Raw genomic sequence first — 20,428 nt, 5'->3', positions numbered from 1 at the left:
AGGAAATGCCAACTTGTGGGAGTTCGTCCCTCCAGTGTAGATTGCCTAACAAACCTGTAATGTGGTCCATTAAGCTGATGCCATGGTCAGTGTTCAAAATAACTTTAATGCATTCAGCAAACAATTCACAAAACAACAGCAGCAGAGTCAAGCACATAGGCATAAGAAATGCAAATCCATTATGTGTGTTCTCGTTCCTCCTGTTATTTTTCTTACCTGGATTTTCTGAAGCCTTTCTTTCTCTGGTGCATTTATATTTTTTTGTCCCTCACTTTGTTTTACATTCCCTGAAAGCCACTGCTTTTTGATCTACATACAATAAATACATATATTACATATAACTTAGGCACAGAGACACTCTTTATCGTTTCTTTAACTAAGCTCAAACTTTTTAGAGTGGGTTATAAGGGGTGATCTGCCAAAGCTTCCAAAGAAGGTTAAAAACACTGGAATAAAAACAAGGCCATGAAGAGCCCCAAACAAAATAACAAGGAACATGATCTTGAAAAATGTCCTAAAGATGTAGGTTTTGGCTGCAGCCAGGACAACGACTCCCAGGATAGTAGAAACTGCACCTTGCAATACTGGGTAACCCAGCAGGGAGAGAGCTTCGATTGCCCTTCTGTTGGCCGAGGACTCTCCGCTGCTCACAAAGGCATAGGAAATGTGAGCAGAGAAATCTACTGAAAACCCAATACAAATGACCAGGTTGATCATGGATATGGAGTCTAGATTGACACTCCAAAAGGTCATGAAGCCAGCCACACCCACTATGACAGAAGCTATAGCAAAAGTCACCCACAGGCAACACAAGGGGCTGGGAATGAGCAAAAGGGAGACAATGAGCATTGCCCCAGCAGCAACCACGATGTTCTGAATGGTGTTCTGCACTATGACCAGGTACTGATCGTAGTAGATGAACGCTGGGTGGTACACCAGTAATGGCACACTGCACTGCCTGGCTGTCTCTCTTAACTCATGGAGAAGGTTCTTCTCATCAACAGCTGAGGTCACATTCACTGTCTGGATGAAGAAACGAGAAGCTTTGATTTCATCCTGAGTCCTGTTAATGTCCCACTTAAAACTGGGAATGAAGTGGAACATCTTATCTAAGTTATCAAGGAAAAGAGTCTTATTGTTTAGATCTAATGGAAAAGCTGTGTACACTCTCAGCCATGACTCTGAGAGGTTCTTATCTACATATGAAATGGCCTCTAATTCCTGGGTGCAGTTCTCAATGCCAAGGCGAACAGTCTCATTCCAGTAATCTACACTTTCAGTAATGACAACCATGACCCTGGGGCCATATTCTGAGAAGTATTCCTCATTGTCATCATAGAATGGACCAACGTACGAGTCGTCGCTGGCCAGATTCCGAAGGTCGATGCCTTCCTTGATCAGCGTGCACCCATAAATGCTGCCAGCCAGATACGCTACGTACAGCAGCACCACAAGTGGCTTGATCCATTTGCTGGTGAAGAAAGGGCCATAGTACTTCTTAAAGAATATGCTCATTGGATGCTCGCTTTCTAGCTGAGGTGAGTGCCCAGAACAGTTGCCTATGCAGCAAGCGTTGTACAGGCAGGACTCGGTCTGACCTTCACCTCCTCCCACACGCATGCAAGTCAGCCAGTGCCGGTTTCCTTGCTCCCTTTTATGGTTTAACACAAGAATTGCCCCAAAGAAGGTCATGGTATAGATATAGCAGAAGACAAAAGCAGTGCCTGTGTAAAGGCAAAATGACTGCACAGATGGAAAAGAAGTCCAGGTGCCAATGAAGAAGGCCAAAACATCAGTGAGAGTGGTGATGGTGACAGAAAGTGCTGCTTCTGAGTAAGTCTCAGCCAGCAGAGACTTAACGTTGGATTTCTCTTTTCTTCTTAAGCTTTGTTCCCAGGCAGCAATCATGATGAACATGTCATCAACGCCAACCCCTGCAAGAGGAGACAAAGTTAAGGCTGCACTGCAACTGCCAGCACTCAACAGAAGCACAAAATCAATCACATTTGTTTCTGAATAAAATGAGGCTGGGAACGTTGCTCTAGTGCTGATGCAAGGTAAGCAGGCACAGGAAAAGAGATTCTTTGCATGTGGCTGAATTTATTACACTTGAGAGACCCCTGGTGCCCTGAGGGGTTGTTGATCCCTCACCTTACTCTGCTGAAGGACTGAGCACACCTAGCCCATCTCTGACTGTGTGCTGCAGCTGCTCTCCAGGTGTTCAGTGGTACAGGTTACAGAGATCAAAATACACTGCTTACTGTGATGTTCAACTGTGAATGAAGAGCCAATGTGCTTGTCTCAGCCCTGCTCTAGGGATTTTAACCACAGACCTTTCAGTATTTTGCCAGTGTGACTCTCTCAAGGGCTCTTCTATTCCCTGGAAGTTAAGTCACATCAAAAGGGAAAGCAAGACTGTGTGAACAGAGGAGCAAGCATGGCTGATAGAGCTGAGCCTAAAAGAACAGCAGAAATCACTACTGACTGCCCAGAGGAGTATGCACAGATGAATTAAGCAGCAGGTCAGAAGGTGCTGCTGGACAGCAGCAAGCCAAGCTGCTTCTGGAAAGCAGGCAGGATTCACAGCAGTTCATCCCATCTAATGATGGTTGCCTTCAATGCATTGTTCTAATCTAAGGAAGAGTGAAGTCTGCATGTTCTCTACAAAGTATCTGCAGAGTCTGGCTTGAGCCCTTTCCCGAGGATCCAAAAGGGTCCTTCTGAAATGCAGACACTCTGCAATTGATGAGCAAACAAAACAAACAGAAAATGCATTGGAATTATGCAGGAAGCAAAGAATGATGTGTGCCCTAAGGAGCGTTTGCATTAGGCATCTAATATGACACAGAGCCTCTACCCACCTGCAAGTTCCACGTGCTTCCTTGGCATGAGACTAAGACAACATCACATGAATTTATCACATAGAAGATGAGAGAAGGACTTTAAAAGCAGCATTTTACTTGCAGCAACATCTAATGGCATCTGAAAGTCTGGCACTGACTGTCAGCAGTCTGTGCAAATGTGATGCAATGACATCAACTTCTCTGAGGTTTGGGGGAGCTGTGTGCACATCTGGTCCATCACTTCAGGTGCACAGTACATAGTCATTATGTTGCAGAGGCACGTTCACCCATTTGCAAACGAGGTGGATTTCCTACTTGCAATTACAGACAGTCCTGCACATTACCTAAGTTGTATTCAGGCCCAATGTTATCAGAGCAAGCACTACATTCTACAATGACTAAAGGTGACTTCCCCTCACTGCAGGATGGATCTGCCCATGACCTTATGCTCACATAACAGAAGACCAACACCCTCAGCTTGTAACTCCACTTTGGTTTCGTATCAGACTCCAACTCACTTCTCTACTTACCCAGAATGAGAAACGGTGCAGTTGCTACAGTGACCACAAAGGGCACTCCACAGAAGAGCAATAATCCAAAGCTGCTCAATACAGCAAAACCAGCAGAGAGCACTCCACAGCATGCAAGCCAGACATTATTTCTTATGCAGCTCGACCTGAAAACATTGTAAGGATGATTTTAGCCACATGTCAAAAATGTCACTAAGGTGTTTGTCACAAGAAATCCACAAGCACCAACCACAACCTGTCTGGGAAGAGAACTCTTGATGAAAGCTGCTGTTTGGTATGACAGCTCCCAGGTGTCAGCACTGGGCAAGGCTCCTCTCTATAGGAGGTGCCAAAGAATCTTCCTGCAGGCCATTTCTATACATAAAGATAAGTGCTGACCCTCAAATCAGTAACAAGAGCTGGGGAAATTAAGATGCATGACCTCTGTCAGTGAGGGGCTAGATTTAGGGTGACCCCCAAAATGATAAATGTTTAGAAGCTCTTTCCTTTCACACAGGTTCTTGGTGGAGCTTATCAGTGTGGAAGCATCTCTCAGGCAGTGAGCAGCGTGCAGAGCAGCCTTCTCAGCAGACAGATTGGCTACTAGCCAAGGTGCCCTCAAGAGCTGGCTCAAGGATTTTCTATGAAATATTCCCAGTGGGAGATTTTACACCACACTGAGAAGGTAAAAAGTTGCCTCTTGCCCAGTTTTCCACATTTTCCAGGCTGTAGCCCATTTATGAACTTCAGGAGAACCTCTAAACCCCAAGGCAAGAAGCATGTGTTGGTGGAGCTGCCCTTTGACTGTATGCCAAACAGCTGTATCCAGAAATTGGACAGCCTTAACAGATACAGTGCTTGAGGCAGGCACTAAACCAGTAAGCCAATCCCTCAAGTAGAACTTTCTTTCACAAGACCAACTACAGCCATAAGGGTGGCAAATGTACAATGGTGACCTTCCACCAGCAGAGAGATAGGACAGGTTAAGTTCTCTGTAGACAGCAGGGAAGGCTCAGACTCTACTAGCAAGCAGAATACCTAAAGCTGTACCTGGATTTGCAGTAAACTATGAATCTAGAGCTCATTCACCTGTACTTTAACTGAGCAGGTGGCAGAAAAAAGGTGCAAACAGAGCTCCACATCTTGTTCCACCTCCTCCTCCCTCCCCTGCTTCCTTCCTCTTTTTAACTTATCTTTAATCAGTAGGTTGTGGGCAGGATGAGGACAGAAGCTATGAAAGAAGCAATAGCATCACTTATTCCTTCCCTCCCCCCATAAATGAGGACTTCTCTGATTTTGTTGCATCTTTCTGGTGATGTCCCCTCTGGGTCTGCCAAGCTGAGCTGTAAGTTTTAATCAAGGGAAGTGCTAGTGCAGGATTCTGCTGCTGCCAGGCTGTCCCCCTCCTGAATATGGGAACGCAGAACCCTTTCACCCTTCCAAGTCTTTCCTTTGCCACAGTGTATTTTGGTGTCAAAGTTACAGCACCCTGGGCCTCTTGGAAAGATCTAAAGTGGGGAGTTGTTTCAGTGGTTTAAATCGCTCAGGATTTTTGTGAGGCAGGGACTACAGAAATGGCTGATGGCTTCGGAGGACAGACAAATGGATACTGGCCTTCAAGTGTGCAGTGTGAACTGAGCACTCACTCAGGTGTTTGTGGGGCAGGGACCACGAACCCCATGTAAGCCGCTGGGAAACAGGCACAAGCAGGAGAGAAGCGGCAAAGGATTGACCGTGCCTGTTGCCAAATGTCACGAGAAGTCTGCAGCTTCAAGAAAGACCTCACTTGAGAAGAGCAGAAATCAGTTCAGACAAGGTAAAGAAGGGTGGAGGTCACTCCTCCTTGATCCATCCCTTAAAAGAAAGCACTTTACCTTAGGCAAGAGACGATGGAAAAGGTTATTGTCAAGAAATACGTTATGGAGAAGAGTGGGATCACGCTCTTGGTATTTCCCTCAAACTCCTGCTGCCTGGACAGCGAGGTAAAGTAAGTCACCTGTGGTTAAAACAGCAAGGAAAGAGAAGATGAAGCACTTGTAGCTCTTCCCTGGTCTCTATCCAGACGCAGAGGCAACGCTGAGCATCACATCGGCACTGGCACATCCCCGTGGCCCTCACACCCTGCAGAACGCCCCAGCCTGTTCTCTCCTCCAGCTCCTTTACCGGCCGGTGACGCGGTAGCCCGAGCACCCCGGGTCTCGGTCCCCGCAGCTGCTTACCTGAATGGCGGTGAACTTCATCCCCGCCAGCTTTGATGGGAAGTCCTGCAGGAACCTTTCCAGCCACCGCTGGCTCTCGGCCGCCTCGGGGCCGTCCTCTTGCAGGTAATACATCAGCTTCAGGGCCCGCGCCGACACCACCCGCCCGCCGGCGTCCGTGCTCACACCGCCCAGCGCGGTGCCCAGGAAGGAGGCCCCCATGTAGGGGTAGGTGATGTTCTGCGGGGCGGGCGCCGTCGCGTTGGCGGGGCGCGGTAGCAGCGGGTTGGGGCTGCTGCAGGGGCCGTCGGTGGCACTGCGGGCGCAGAGGCGCTCGTAGTCGCTGTCTGTCACCGCCGCGTTCAGCTTCAGCACCTCGTCCCAGGCCTCCGGGTCCAGGACAGAGTGTCCGTCCAGCGCCACGGCGATGAGGGAGGCGTAGGCTCCCTCGGTGGGCAGCCGTGTGGCAGAGAAGCCCTGCGAGTCATTAGTGGGGAAGTACTGCTGCACGAAGTCGCGGTCGGCCTTGGCGGGACCCTCCGTCGGTGTGAACTGTTGCTCGATATCGTTCGCTTGCCGTTGCGGCAGGAAGATGAAGCCGGCGCCCAGCCCGCCCGACAGCATCAGCGGCAGCAGTACGAAGGGCCAGGGGCAGGCGGCCACGCTGCACCCCAGCCCTTCGAAGAGCCTCCTCAGAGGCCGCTCCATACAGTTGGTGTTGCGGCCGGAGCAGCGCTCCGTCTGGCTGTGCGACTCCTCCATGGGCGGGAGGGGGGCACGGACTGCCGCTGCCAGCCGCGCAATGCACAGCTCTTGCTGCGCCGAAGGAGAGCCGCCCTTAGGCCAGAACCAGTGTTTTACCGTTGTGTGCCCAGAACTAGCGCTTTAAAAGTTGTGCGGCCGGAGCCGCCCCGTGGTGCAGGCGGTTGTGCCCTCCCCCGCTCTGACTCACCGGGGCTTCCGCCGCCTCGCCGGTCAGGCAGGCGGGGAGGCAGTTCCCCTCGCCACCTCCGGGCTCGGGCCCCCGATAGGCAGCCGCCCACCGCGCCCGGCCCCCCCGCGCTCGCCCCCCCCCCCCCCCCCCGCCTGCTTTAGCCCCGGGGGTGTCCTGTCCCGCCGCGGTACCGTTACAGTTCCCTGCCTGTTGAGCGCTGCCTGGAGCCCGGTTGTGCTGCTGTGTTGGCTGGTCCCCTCTGCCGGGAATGGCCCTGCTCCTACGCATCATCCTCCTGACCTTATCATCTCTCGTGCTTTCCGGGAATCCGCTGCTGTCATGACTTCATCACTAAGGATTATTCTTCTCTCCGGGAGCCAAACATGGAAACTGGTGGTGTACAGCTTGCGGTGTTTGCCCTCCGGGTAAACAGGTTTATAAAAGAAGGGGAGTGAGAGCTGAAGAAGTAAAAGACTTTGAAGCCAGGTTTAGTGATTGCAATGGGCAAGCCACGAAAGCCTCAGTGGTGTGGTATGCCAGAGCATTGTGCAGTATCAATGACAGAAAGCATCTTTCCAAGTCCAAAAAATGCCCTGCAGCCTGGTGTGCCTGACACTGGTGAAGTGATTTGAGTGCCCTCTGGATGAGAACATTAAACTCAGCTGAAATAACAGAGGTGTGCAGCCAAATGGCTAGAGTGAGACAGGCACTTCGTGCCCTTCTCTTGTGAACAGTGGTGCACTTCACTCTTAACAGCGAAGTAGAAATATGGTTATTGATATAAACCAGAGATTTAACAAGGTTTGATTGCAGATGTGACAGCTGTTTAACAAGATTCAATGCCAAGGTACACTTCCCTGTGTAGAGGACAGGGCCCAACAAAACTATTGGACAGATACTCTCATTGAGTCATGAGGTTCAGAAATGACTTTCCATGTGTTCTGAACTCCTTCTCAAAGGGGAGTTTAGGTGCAGCTGGATCCAGACTTAGCAGACTTGGTCAACAGTTTGCGTTGAAAGGACTGTATGTGCACAATCAATAATTTGTATCGCTTAGCATTTCAGAATTCAGCATGCTTTTAATTACTTACTGAGAACCTGCACAAAGATTCTGTTCAACCTCAAGCAGTAACCTTGAGAGGTGTCCCTGCACAAAGGGATAGATCCTGACAAGCAGCCTGCTGGTGTGCAGGAGAGCTCAGCAGGCCCTGGGCTATCCGCTGTTTATGGACTAAGATAATTGCCTTCTAGTCATACTTACATACCCTCTACAAATGTTAGTTTCCTCTGAATTTGGCTTGAGTCAGACATTGACCTGCACTGTGGTTAGGTGAGTACACAGCTCAAATTGGGCCATGGCTATTACAGTGTTATCTGTCTCCCTCAAATCTGCATGACCAGCTGCAGCCATTACTGTCTATCACCACTGGTGACTGTCACTTGAACAGAGTTATGGAAAGTGAAGGTCAGGCTGGGGGCGGGGAGGGAGCAAACTTCCACACCTTTAAAAGAAGCAGCTCTGCCCACTCCTGCCAGTACTTGTAAAGAAGAGTTGTTGGACTCGATGATCTTTGAGGTCTCTTCCAACCTTAGTGATACTGTGATACTGTATCTCTTCTCTCTCAACATAAGGAGATAGGCTTGCCATTTGTTTTATGGTTGTGTGTGTAAAGAAGCCAGCCAGGCTCTGAATTCCTCTGTGGGATTTAGAAGGCACTTAGAAGCTGTTTCCTATAGCTCCTAATTAATTTTTTTAACAAATCTGACTCCCAACTGGTAGCTTTTCACATGCTGTGTTCTTGACAGTGGAACAGATCATGGATGATCTGCTGTCATTGCAGCAGATGTGAAGAGACAATGTCCAGCTAAATGCTTTCCCTGTAAAAAATGGCCATAAAGGTTAATGAATTTTTTAAACTCAACAAAGCAGAAAATAAAAATTGGCTGCTTGTCATTGCCAGTTCTTTTCTGGCTCCTCAGGAGCTGGAGACAAGCTCTGGTAATGAGCAGGACCTAGGAAATGGTCTGGCAGCAGAGGCTACCCAGGCAGGGTCCCCAGTACATAGGGCACAGGTTGGTGCCTTTAGGTTAAGTCGTTGTGAGGCTTGGGAGTCTGACTTACAGTGTGAGAAGGTGGCTTTACTGACTCTAAATTCAAGGTTATTTCTCAAGCAGGAGGTATGTTTCAGTCTTCTCTCCAAGAGTCTGGATTCTTGTCCTTATTCCCTGGCCTGTTCATTAATGCATTTTATAGTAAATTCTAATAGGATAAAATCTGAAATACTCCTTGGGTCAGGGCCAGGATCCAGACTACAGGACTTCCAGCAAGTCACGCTCTTCCTGTCTTTGTGGATGGAAGTCCAGATTCTCTCCTGATGTTTGCATTTGCTGGAATTTTGAAGGTGAGATTCCAGGGAATGAGTGTTTGGAAATACTGCCATATACATAAATACCCACAGTAGCACAATTTTTTTCTGATTCCCAGTGCTAACAAAAAAAGAGGCAAGGAAAACAGATACATACCTGACATGCCTAGAGGAGAATTGAGGATAGCTGGTGTCCCATGTTAAAGCAGCTTGTTCTTTCCTCTTTTCATGTCTGTGGCAACCTAGAAATACAATCAATTAATTTCTAATATCCCCAATGGCCTCCTCTCTAGGTGGTGTTAGAATATGCCTAACACTGGTACATTGTCCACTTCAGGACTGCATAAACCAGTCAAGAACAACTGTAAGAGACAAACCAACAACCAAACAAGCAGGTCCTGTTCAGGTGGCTGATTTATCTCCTGGCTGCACAGCATTCACAGTCAGACCATTTCCTAGGAGGGCAGGAGACCTGGGTTCAACTCCACCCTCAAAACAAGGTGGCACAACCACCTTTCTTCCACAGCAGGGGCTGCTGAGCAGCAGGGGCTGCTGAGCAGCAGTGGAATGTTTGTATCTTGGAAGAAGCAAGGAGACTGAAGAAAGAGAATTTAGTCCAGATCTCCTTCAGGCACAGCCCAGGAAGGCTCACAGATGCAGACAAAGGTTTGGTCATGGCTTGAATTTCACAATGGGTCCAGGGCTGAACCAGCTCCTAGCTGAAAAGGCAGCAGGGTAGGGAGAGCAAATGCAGTTTCCAGTCTATGGGACTTGAAATGAAGAAACAGCACACTCTCACACTGGTGAGACTCCCTAGTTCACAGCCTTCTGTGTTTGAAAGTTCATTTTCAGTTAATCTCCTCAGACTCCATTTCCTGTCTCCTCCTCTAGCTGTGCCTTTGTTCACAAACTCTGTGAGAATAATGATTTGGAAGAGTAGGCTGTCCTCAGTAATGCAGAGACAACCATGTGCTGGTCTGTGTCTTCCAAGCATTACTGAGTTTGGAAGTGATCCAACCAGTTCTGTAGAAACAGAGAGTCATTTAGGCAGGAAAGGCCCTCTGGGTCTCATCTCATCCACACCTTGCTCAGAGAAGGGCTTGGCATGGGTGCTAGCCAAGGTTGCTCATGGCTTTGTCCAGCTGTGTTTGGAGAACCTCCAGGGGTGGGAACTCCAGAGCCTCTGGGCAACCTCTTTCAGTGTTTGACTACCTCCATCATGATTTTTCCCCCTTATCAATGTCAACATTTTGGTAGTGGGGCTGCAGGGATAGCCTCTGTGAGGAGAGTGCCAGGGCTACCCTGAGCCGGTCACCTCCAGTTCCAGCTGTCCTGGCCCACCCCAGGGCATGACTGAGCTCATCCTCAAGGGAATCTGTGGCACCTCTGTGAAAATACCTTCAAGTGGAGGGTGGTAAACACCAAGCAAAAGGAGAAGCAAGGCCAGAGCAGGAGGAGCAATGTAGAAAAAAAGACCACAATGTGGGGTAAGGAGGAAAGAGAGAAGACCACACCTGGGCAGAGCCAAGGGGCTGCTTGAACAGGAGCTAAGAGGTGCAACCCAAAAGGAGCTGCTGCCAGTGAAGGAACCACCATGCATATGCTGGCCCCCGTCTCCTGGGCCACCCAGCACCTAACCCAAGGGGCTGAGCATAGCATATGGTGAGGGGCCTGAAGAGCAAATAGGGCAGGGGAGGAAGGGGCACCTGAAGGGAAGTGTGTGTTTCCTAAGGGTTGGCTGGTTGTTTTCAGGCTTCTTTGATACCAGAATCTGTAATTAATTGTTTATTAATTGTTGAATCATTGAATTAGTGGAAAGTCTCTGAATGAACAGACAGTTTCTGTCCATATCTTACTGGAATTTCACTTCATACAGCTTGTGACAATTGGTCTTTGTCCTTTGCTAGCACATAGAATCATAGGATCATAGAACAGTCCAGGCTGGAAGGGACCTCCAAAGGTCATCCAGTCCAACCTCCCCGCAGTTAGCAGGGATGTCCCCAACTAGATCAGGTTGCCCAGGGCCTCGTTGAGCCTCGCCTTAAGTATCTTTAGAGAAGGGGCCTCAACCACATAACTAAGAACAGTCTGTCTTCTCTGCACCTTCCTGTAACATAGCTGAATACAGCAAGAAAATCCTCCCCACTCTTGGTCTTCTCCAGGCTGAATCTAGGTCTCTTACCTGATTAATTGTGTGCTCCAGGACCCAGCCTTTCAAGGTCCTTCAGTGGTGTCACTCCAGTAAGCTGGTACCCCTCTTGTGCTGGGGAGCTCAGCCTTGTGCACAGTACTGCAGATGAGGTCTCATGTGCTGAATGGGGAAAGATCATCACTTCTGTTGAAGTTCTTTGTAATTCAGCTCACTCTGTGGTTGGCCATAGTCACCACAAGGTTGTGTTGTTGTCGCATGTCCATGTGCTGGTGACTCATGCTTAGCTGGGTGGTGCTTATAGACTTAAAATGAAATTTATGTGTAAATTCTTATGAAATAGAGTGGAGGAACTCTCCACTTTTTTAACTTCTGAGCTGCATGAGTACTTGTTTCCAAGTGTGCATTAGTGATAGCCCCTATTTGCTGTGTATTTCATAGGCAGAAAATTGCTCTGGGATTTCTGTCTTTCAAGAACTCCCTGCAGCCTAAAATAATTTCAATTTACAACTGCAGAGATATTGTAGAATCCTCTTATCTGAAATTGAATGTGATGAGATATAATTTCCTGTGAATTTGCCTTCTTTCTTGAAAATGTCAGGAATTCTAGCTCGTTTATTCCATTGTTTGAAATATTTAGCATTTTGATCTCGCCTCCTGAAGAGAACTGTGGATTTATGAGGAAGACAATAGTCAGAAAGAGGGATAAGCTGTCATTTGGTGGGTAGGTTCCCTTCAAGACTTGAGTGATAGACACTCGTGTAGCTAAAGGCATAGAGCCTTTAGCAGTGAATCCAGAAGCTGAAGCTAAATCTAAGTGGCTACAGTCCCCTAGTGGGATGAGGAGACAAAAGCCTCAGAAGGATGAACAACAAAAGTAGAGGCTATGGAGTGGGAAGAAGTCCTACATATCACTTAGCAAGAGGAAATGATAACTCTGTGGGGGGTAGAGCATGATTGTGAGTCCTTCTAACTGGGTGGCTGCGTAAGGAAAATTAAGAGGATGTAAGGAGGGCAAGCACAAAGGAGCTTGGCTTTGCAGCCTAGAGGCTACAGTGTTTGTTTGGGAGGAGGAAATGGTTCCCAAACAAGATTAAGAGTTTTATCTGAAACAGTCACTCAAATAGCAAAATAATTCAGGGTAGAAGGTACAAAACCTTCCTAGTGATTCCCTGATGCCTAGAGGAGCATTGGTGGACAGATGAGTTAGATTGTGGTGAACTGTGCAGTGAACAGTTAGCCAGAGCTAACAGTATGTTAGCTCTGTGTGTCACCATCTCCAGTGCCAACCAGAACAAAGCTAAGTGAATATCATTGGTGCTTTGTTTTGAAATAGCCCACTCATGCTGGTTGAGATAAGTGTGCTCTGGGCCTGCTAAAGCACATTAAATTCATAGGAGTGTGTCTGTCTAGAACCTCATAGGCTTGTCCAGAATGTGTTACTTACTTCTTGAGCCCACAGCACTTTTGGATGTGAACAGGATTGCAACAACAAGAGCTCAGGGATCTCTTAAGATGAAGGTAGAGGAATCTTTTCAGTCCACCTTCCATATTAGGTGACTGCAAGTACCTACATCATGGAATGACTTTCTTAAGTCAGTCAAGTATGTCCTACACCTGTTACTAATGTGTTTTGGAGCCTCATTTTAGCTTTCTTTTTTTCACAGGAAAGCTTTAACTTTAGGTGTCCCTCTGCTTGAGCAGAGGTATTGGACCAGACAATCTCCAGAACTATTCTGTGAATCTATGAAATCTTTTATTTCCCACAACTTTTGTTGCCATGCTTGCAAGGAAGGAAGAAATTGGGGAGGCAAGCCCACAGGTGAGCAGAAGTTATCAACAGTTTTTCCCCTGGGCAGTTGTTCACCTGTTTGTTCCTTGTCTTGGAGATACTGCTGTTAAGAATTATCAATAAAGGCTGGAAGCATAGCCTGAACTGCAGAGGTCTGAGATGGATTTAGTTCATTTTGCTAGGAGCTTATAGCACATAATATATCTTAGGGGTCCTTTAATTAATGAGCAGCTCTGACTCTTTGCCTGCCTGCTTCTTAGATGCAGAGGTATCCCTACAGTGGAGTGTTTATCTGTGCCTATGTCCTGGGTTAACACAGCCTGCTTTCAGAAGCCCCCCTCTCCCTACAGATCCAGGAGGGAAAATAACACAAAATCTTGAGTCTGGCTGATTGTGACCATTTTAGGCTGTGCCTTTAAGAAAGGGACAGTGCCTACCACACTGAGCTAAAAAGCTGCGATAGAATTTTACTGGAAATGATCTAATACACAATTATCTCATCCTGTTTGCAGACAAGTGCAGCAAAATGCAGAAGCAGCAGCAGAAGCCAGCGATAAAAATGGTTCCCTCCATCCAGGCCTGGCCTGCAGCCAGCCCAGCAGAAAAGCCACATGCCCCAAACCTGGGAACTGGAAGCAGCAACTGGAACTGGAAGCCCCACATGCTACAGTCTGAACTTCAAGCCCCATAGTGCTGTGCTCCAGCCAGCACTTTCACTTTGAAACTGGTATGATGGCAGCATACTATGGAATATCATCAGCAGATTCAACTCAACCCATGACATTCTAGTTATGTATTCACTGCCTGCATTTTTATCTGTAAACATGAATGTGTGCAGTTGGTGTGTCTGAGATCTTTCAAGTGGATCCTTTAATTCCTTTGACTTTAGTTATCTCTCTGTTGGCTGATGTTGGCCATTTGCACTTCATGAGCTGGTGTGTGTTTGGGGTGGAGGTGCATGTCTTGTGTGTGAATGTATGTGGAGTTTCCTAAAAGAGTGAAATATAGTTGCCTGCAAGACTGGCACAGCACCCTGTACTTTTGACCAGTTAGAAGCTCCCTTTCGTAACACATGTGTATTTAAACAGAGTTATATGGTTGCCTTACCACTTGCATAAGACCCTTGTGAGCTGCCAGAAGATGCAGTTACTGTGACAGCTTGTTTGCAGTCTGTAATCCTGTAACAGCCTGCCAACCTGCACAGCTCTGCTCTTTAGCTGAGGGCTGTTAGCCTGTCTAGGAAGAAAATCAGCTTTTCTTAAAGACACAGTTTGGAGTTGCTTGAGCTGTTAGCTGAGGCCTCAAGCTATAATTTGTTAACTGTCAGGTAGAGAGCTTCTGTTGTACTTAATGTTATTACTGTTTTGGTTACAGGCTAGATTTAAATTTAAACAAGTTATTTCTGCATCAAAACTCTTAATTGTTCAATAATTTAATGCTAGGGAAAAGTGTTAATTGTCTGCACTTGAATCTCAAGGAAAGTCAGCGAGGCAGGCAGGTGTAGCAATGGTCAGTTCTGTGGATGAGGGCTGGATCAAGGGTGCAAGGGGGTTCACAGTATCACAGTATCACAGTATAACTTAGGTTGGAAAGGACCTCGAGGATCATCGAGTCCAACCTATCAACACAGACCCCATGACTAGACCATGGCACCAAGTGCCATGTCCAATCTCCTCTTGAACGCCTCCAGGGATGGTGACTCAACCACCTCCCTGGGCAACCAGTTCCAATGATGAATGACTCGCTCAGTGAAGAACTTCCTCCTCACCTCGAGTCTAAACCTCCCCTGGCGCAGCTTGAGACTGTGTCCCCTTGTTCTGGTGCTGATTGCCTGGGGTTCCTGGAGCCAGGAACAACTGAAGAAAAGCAAGAAGCCCCTGTATCAGCAACTGTAGGAGGTTTAAATGGCCCTAGGGAGCTCTGTGAGCAGGAGCACTGCAAACAGGGATGGAGAGGGCGCAGCACTTCATACAGCAGTTTGCACAGGAGGGCACATGAGAGGGGCTGTGCACCCTGCTTATAGCCCACAGCCTAAGAAAGTACTCTACATCTCTGCCATAATGGTGGACACTTGCCTCAGACTTAAAAACAGTGTTTCTGCAAAGCCCTGATGCTTTCACCCGGGTAGAATTCATAAGAAAGGAGACTTCAGTACAGATGGTAGGTTGCAGTGAGTGCCCAGACTCTTCTCCTGGGGAAAAGGTAATTATCTGCAAAAGGTGTGCACAAATTGATCTGTTGTGTCAGGTGGCTGAGTTGCAGGAAAAAGTTAAAAGGCTGCAAAATATTAGAAGGGCCAAGATGGAGATAGGTAAGTGCTCCTGTGGCAGACCCCACAGTGAATGAGGCACTTTGAACTCTGGTGACCCACAAACCCAGAACTCCAGTTCCCAACCTCAAGCATTACAACCAAAACCAGATAGGAACCTTTAACAGCTTCCACAAGCAAGGTCTGTATGGAGAAGCTGCACCAACAGCACACAGTGGATACCACAAAAAGAAACCACACATGCTCATCTGCTGGTCTGATAGGAGTCATGAGAAGTATACTGCCTTCTGGGAGCTAAGATCCAGGACACTGCTGAGTGGGTGCTCCAGCTTGTCAAGAGCACAGCCTTTTATCCATTGCTACGCTTTCATGTGGGCACAAATGACACTGTGAGCCGGACTGTGGGCCAAATCAAGAATTCAGAGCCTGAGGGTGCCAGAATCTGAGAGTGTCCAAGTTATCTTTTACTCCATGTTGCCAGTTACAGGAAAGAGTGCAACCAGAAATAGTTGTATAATGCAAATCAACTTGTGGCTTTGTGGCTGGTGCCTTTGTGAGGGCTTTGGCTTCTATGACAGTGTGACATTCATAGCCTACTAGATAGGGAAGGAATCCACCTGTCTAGTAGAGGCAAGGGAATCTCTGGCAGCAAGCTGGTCAACTTGGCAGAGTCCAAAATAGCAGCAGTCACTAACTGGGGAAGTAAGCCAGGCCAATCAGAACAGCCACAAATGTTCCTTAGGTGCTTCCCAAGATGAGAACCAGAAGACCAACCACCTTGAGTGTATATATACCAGTGCACGCAGCCTGGGGAACAAGCAGGAAGAACTGGAGCTCCGTGCCCAGTCAGAAAGTTCAGAGGAATAACTGAAACCTGGTCTGACAACTCACATGACTAGAAGACCATGATGGATGGCTGTAGGCCATAAAGACAAGCAGGGAAGAATAGGAGGAGTCATGCTCTGTGTTAAGAAGAACTCTGAATTCTAAAAGTCTGCTGTGGGGGCAGGTTGTAGAAGCCATATCTAATGCCTCTAGGTCAAGACCAGAGGGGTTGTCTCTAAGAGGGATTTTACATTAGACATCTGCTGCTGATCTCCAAACCAAGACAATGATACAGCGAAGTACTGTTTGGATCTCTTAAACAAGCTTCAGGTCAACAGAGCCTGGTTCTCATGGTTGACTTTATCTACTTAGATATTGTTGGAAGAACAATATAACAGCTCACATCAAGCTCCATCAAGTTCCTGGAACATATAGAGGACTACTTGCACATGCATATGTTAGATGTGCCAACCAGGAATAAGGGACTGCTGGACTTGCTACTCACAAACCAAGAAAACCTGCTTTGTAATATCTTTTTTTGGAGATAGCCTTGGCTGCAGGGATCACAATATTGTGGAGTTTGGGACCTTACTGAGCATGCCAAAGGTTAGTACTAAGAATTTAGAATCTAGAATTCTTCTAGATTTTAGAAGAGCAAACTTCAGCTCACTGAGAGTTCAGATGGGAGAGATTCCATGGGAAGCTTCCATGGAGGATAAAGAAGCTAACATGTGCTAGGAGTTGATTTCAGGAACACTCTCCTGGAAGCACAAAACCAGTTCATCTCCTTTTAAGGTAAAAGAAGCAGGCAGACCAAGAGTAGGCTTAACTTCTGAGTCTGCTCAAAGCCAGAAGAGAAGTGTACCAGAGACGCAAAACCAGACGAATATGCATTGAGAAATACAAGGTCATTGCTAGGGCATGCAGACATGCAGTTAGAAGAGCAAAAGCTTGGCTTGAATTGAAATTGGCCAGAAATGTCAAAAAATACAGGAAAGGATTCCACAAGTACTACAGAACAAGCAGAAACAGAAGGAAAATACTGGGCCACTGTTGAACGGGAGACATGAATTAGTCACCAACAGTGCTGGAAAGACAGAGGTTCTCCATTGTCTTTACCAGCACTGTGGGGCCTCAGACTTTGAGAACAAAACTTGAGGTTGATATAAGCACAGATCCACCATCAATGAAGGAAGAGTTGGTATGGAAACTTGTACAGGAGTTTGACCCCTACAAATCAATTGCCCCTCACATTATCTACCTGAAGGTCTTAACCTGAGGCTGATGTCGTTGTGAGGCCACTCTCCATAATCTTTGAGAAGTTGTGGAGCCTGGGGGACATCCCAGAAGGCTGAAAGAAGGTGAATGAGAAAAATCAGAAATAATCACCTCAGGGATGTGGTGGATTTCCCAACACTGGACATGTTTAACATTCAGCTGGAAAGTGTGCTGGGCCGTCTTGTCTAGACTATGCTTTTACCCAAAATACATTGGAGCAGATGATCCTTGAGATCCCTTCCAACCTGGCATTCTGGAACTCTGGCATTTTGAAATTCTGCAATTCCAGCATGCTGGCATTCTGTCACTCTAGTGTTCTGTCATTCTGACCTTCTGGTGTTCAGGTATTCTGGCACTGTGGCATTCTGGTCTTCTGGCACTCTCATATTCTGTGATGTTTTGGAAAATGCTTGTTGGTGTTTGCTGTAAAGGCTACACATGGCTTTGCCCAGTGGATCTAGGCTAATTCCACTATTTCACCTCTGTATTTATTTTTTAAGTGTAGCTATGCACAATTGTGGTTTGTTTTTTCTAAAGATGAGTAGTCCAAACACCCCACTTTAAAGCATAAAGTTAGATGCTATTACTCAATAGTAGAATTGCCAGGGAAACATTTTGAAATAGCTAAATGCAATACCATGAGCTGGGAACAGAGAAAGCTGGGGATTTTGACAGGATGTGGTATTACTTTCCGAGAAGCTGTGATTCTGAAGAAGAAACTGGCATATAGCAGTTTATTTCATATCTCAAGTGTGTGGGGAAAAGAGTTAATGACATCCTGGCATATACCAAAAAGAATATTGAGTATATAGGGGGGATAATTCTACTGCCTTCATCTGGATTTGCCGAACTTTGACCACCGGAATTGATCTGACTTCCCCAATACAGGCCTTTAGTCTGTTATCCTCGAAGAACAAAGCTAGCTGGCTAGTATAGACTACATACCTAATATTTAGGTTGCTCAGCTAGAATAGAATAGAATAGAATAGAATAGAATAGAATAGAATAGAATAGAATAGAATAGAATAAACCAGGTTGGAAAAGACCTTTGAGATCATTGAGTCCAACGTATCATCCAACACCATCTAATCAACTAAACCATGGCACCAAGCACCCCATCCAGTCTCTTCCTAAACACCTCCAGTGATGGTGACTCTGCCACCTCCCTGGGCAGCCCATTCCAATGGCCAATCACTCTGTGAAGAATTTCTTCCTAAGATCCAGCCTAAACTTCCCCTGGTGCAGCTTGAGACTGTGTCCTCTTGTTCTGATGCTGGTTGCCTGGGAAAAGAGAACAACCCCCACCTGGCTACAACCTCCCTTCAGGTAGTTGTGGACAGCAATAAGGTCTCCTCTGAGCCTTCTCCTCAATGATGTGTGGTCGGATTGGTTTAGCTCACATTGAAAATAATGGCCACAGTTGTGCAGGATTCATTTCAGTATTCTTCCTGATACTTAACCAATACCTAGGCTTGAGGTTAGGAGGAAGTTTTACAGAGAGAGAGTGATTGCCCATTGGAGTGGGCTGCCCGAGGAGGTGGTGGAGTCACCGTCACTGGAGGTGTTTAGGAGGAGACTTTGTTGCATGGTTTAGTTGATTAGGTGGTGTTGGATGGTAGGTTGGACACAATGACCTTGAAGGTCTCTTCCAACCTGGTCTGGTCTGGTCTGGTCTATTCTATTCTGGTCTATTCTATTCTATTCTATTCTATTCTATTCTATTCTATTCTATTCTATTCTATTTATTGGTTTCAGAGGGTAATTGTGAAAATATAATGGAGGTTGCATAGTGAGTTCCTCACTCAGATGATGAACACACATTCTGCTCTGCTGGGGAATGATAATGGTACCAGTACAGACAGGAATGCTCTTTAGATGGGTAAAATATTGGGATTTTTGAGTCAGCTTCAGACTAGCCAACTTGTGCATCAGTCTGGTAATGACATAATTGGTTACCTTAGTTAAAGAAATCACTAAGTAACTTTCAGTAACCTCAACAGTCCTAAAAGTGAGTGAGTGAGATTTGCAGGAATGAAATGTAGTGCAGAATCTGAGCTTTTCAGAGTAGGTTACAAAGCTCTTCAGCTGCAGAATAAAGTAATTGTGCTCAGCACACTGCTTTTTTGCTGTCTTTGTTGGATCCTATGACCATGGAAAACGTAACCTGGTATGTATTTCCCTGGCCCATCCAAAACTGTCTTTCCATTACCAAGTCAAATAAGGAGAAAGATGAGTTTGAATAGTTGGGATGAAATCAGATGAGGGAGAAATAAAAAGGCATCTAGCAGAGGCTTCTGAACTTGATCCCTTCCAGAGGTTTCATTGTTTGTTTTGCTTTCAGGAGGGTAGAAGTTTTCAGAAGGAAAGCTCAATAATGCTTTTCATGTCCTGGTGGACTCAGGAATATTTTGGGACTGTCTTTTGACAAGGCTTTTCGTGCTTGTGTGTTTAAATATTCTTGCTTGATAAAAACAATGCAGCTGTGGAATCAAACAGGAGGCTCGGTTTTTAAGAGTATGGAGTGTTTGTGCTAATTTTTCACGAGTAGTGCCTTCAACAAGTAGATGGGGCTTTAAACACACTAGTCCAGATTTGCTGATATTAAGAGCAAACCAAATGAAGCTGTTATTTTAAAGACGGTCTTTTAACTCATATTCTTAAGAGCATAAAAATGTTTACGGCCTATTTCACAGCAAGGGTATCTCCAATTTATTGTTTTACTAACTGTAAGCAGATAAGACAGAGATTTTTGCTCTCATCCTGGTGATTTTGTCGAGAATTTACTGCTTCAGGGAAGTAGTTTTGAACTTTAGCCAAGGTCACAAATACTGTGACTCACTGGCTTTTTTCCTATGGAAGGCGTTAACATCTTCACCACACTGCAGCGTGCGTATTCGAATACGAAACATCTCAGAATCCTATATAAGTGACTCCCAAAGACCCAGCCTGTCAGTACACCCTAATGGGATAAGGTAAGACTTACACAGCTCACTGGATAACTCTAGAGATGCCAAAGATATATTTTATGTCGGAATCAGGAAGTGCTTATTTTTCTAGGGTATGCTGTTAAAGTGCTAACTTAGGAGAAATGCTTAAAAGTGCCTTTGTAATAAGACTATCTGTGTTGGGCATTGCAGCTTTGGGTTTGCAATGATATTAAACTATGAAACAGAGAGACTAGACAATTTTGAAGGACTAAAAGGAAACAATTTTTATAGCATTGTAGAGTTTGAATGGTTGGTAAAATAGAATTTACTCTTAGAAA

The 20,428-nt window shown here is 46.3% G+C and overlaps 2 protein-coding genes across 11 annotated transcripts in view; one reads left to right on the top strand and one right to left on the bottom strand.

Annotated features, from left to right (window-relative positions):
- Nucleotides 1-86: 86 nt before the first annotated feature.
- LOC137444912 (patched domain-containing protein 3-like) lies at nucleotides 87-11,128 on the bottom strand. The gene is made up of 7 exons (XM_068146068.1): nucleotides 11,033-11,128; nucleotides 9,008-9,092; nucleotides 6,676-6,942; nucleotides 5,572-6,387; nucleotides 5,227-5,348; nucleotides 3,374-3,519; nucleotides 87-1,934 (listed from the first exon to the last, which is right to left on the bottom strand). Exons 4-7 carry the CDS (start codon nucleotides 6,310-6,312, stop codon nucleotides 373-375), a joined length of 2,571 nt encoding a protein of 856 aa, XP_068002169.1. The 5' UTR covers nucleotides 6,313-6,387; nucleotides 6,676-6,942; nucleotides 9,008-9,092; nucleotides 11,033-11,128; the 3' UTR covers nucleotides 87-372.
- LOC137444911 (mycocerosic acid synthase-like) overlaps nucleotides 1,974-20,428 on the top strand; it is a 29,904-nt gene continuing 11,449 nt past the window's right edge. The window contains exons 1-5 of one of the 10 annotated variants that reach the window (XM_068146058.1): nucleotides 1,974-2,057; nucleotides 3,870-4,037; nucleotides 8,739-8,886; nucleotides 12,667-12,821; nucleotides 13,304-13,518. The gene's annotated coding sequence lies outside the window, so the exon portion shown is untranslated. Of the gene's footprint in view, nucleotides 2,058-3,868; nucleotides 4,038-5,625; nucleotides 5,779-8,410; nucleotides 8,887-12,666; nucleotides 12,822-13,303; nucleotides 13,519-20,121; nucleotides 20,136-20,200; nucleotides 20,222-20,428 lie in introns of those variants that run through there. The other 9 variants (XM_068146056.1, XM_068146059.1, XM_068146060.1 and 6 more) reach the window with 9 other exon arrangements.

This window comes from Melanerpes formicivorus, unplaced genomic scaffold, assembly GCF_026170545.1.
Source record: "Melanerpes formicivorus ecotype bairdi unplaced genomic scaffold, bMelFor1.0.p_v2 SCAF_13, whole genome shotgun sequence".
Taxonomy (NCBI): Eukaryota; Metazoa; Chordata; class Aves; order Piciformes; family Picidae; genus Melanerpes; species Melanerpes formicivorus.
Note: the sequence above shows the minus strand (reverse complement) of the source record. Positions and strands in the feature narration are given on the sequence as shown.

What these genes read in the sequence shown, in the direction of transcription:
- LOC137444912 (XM_068146068.1), bottom strand. Translation starts at nt 6,312, where the DNA reads ATGGAGGAGTCGCACAGCCAGACGGAGCGCTGCTCCGGCCGCAACACC. An exon ending in TCCATCGTCTCTTGCCTAAG is followed by an intron (nt 3,520 to 5,226) that starts GTAAAGTGCTTT and finishes CAATGTTTTCAG; the next exon opens with GTCGAGCTGCATAAGAAATA. An exon ending in TGCACCGTTTCTCATTCTGG is followed by an intron (nt 1,935 to 3,373) that starts GTAAGTAGAGAA and finishes CTCCTCTTGCAG; the next exon opens with GGGTTGGCGTTGATGACATG.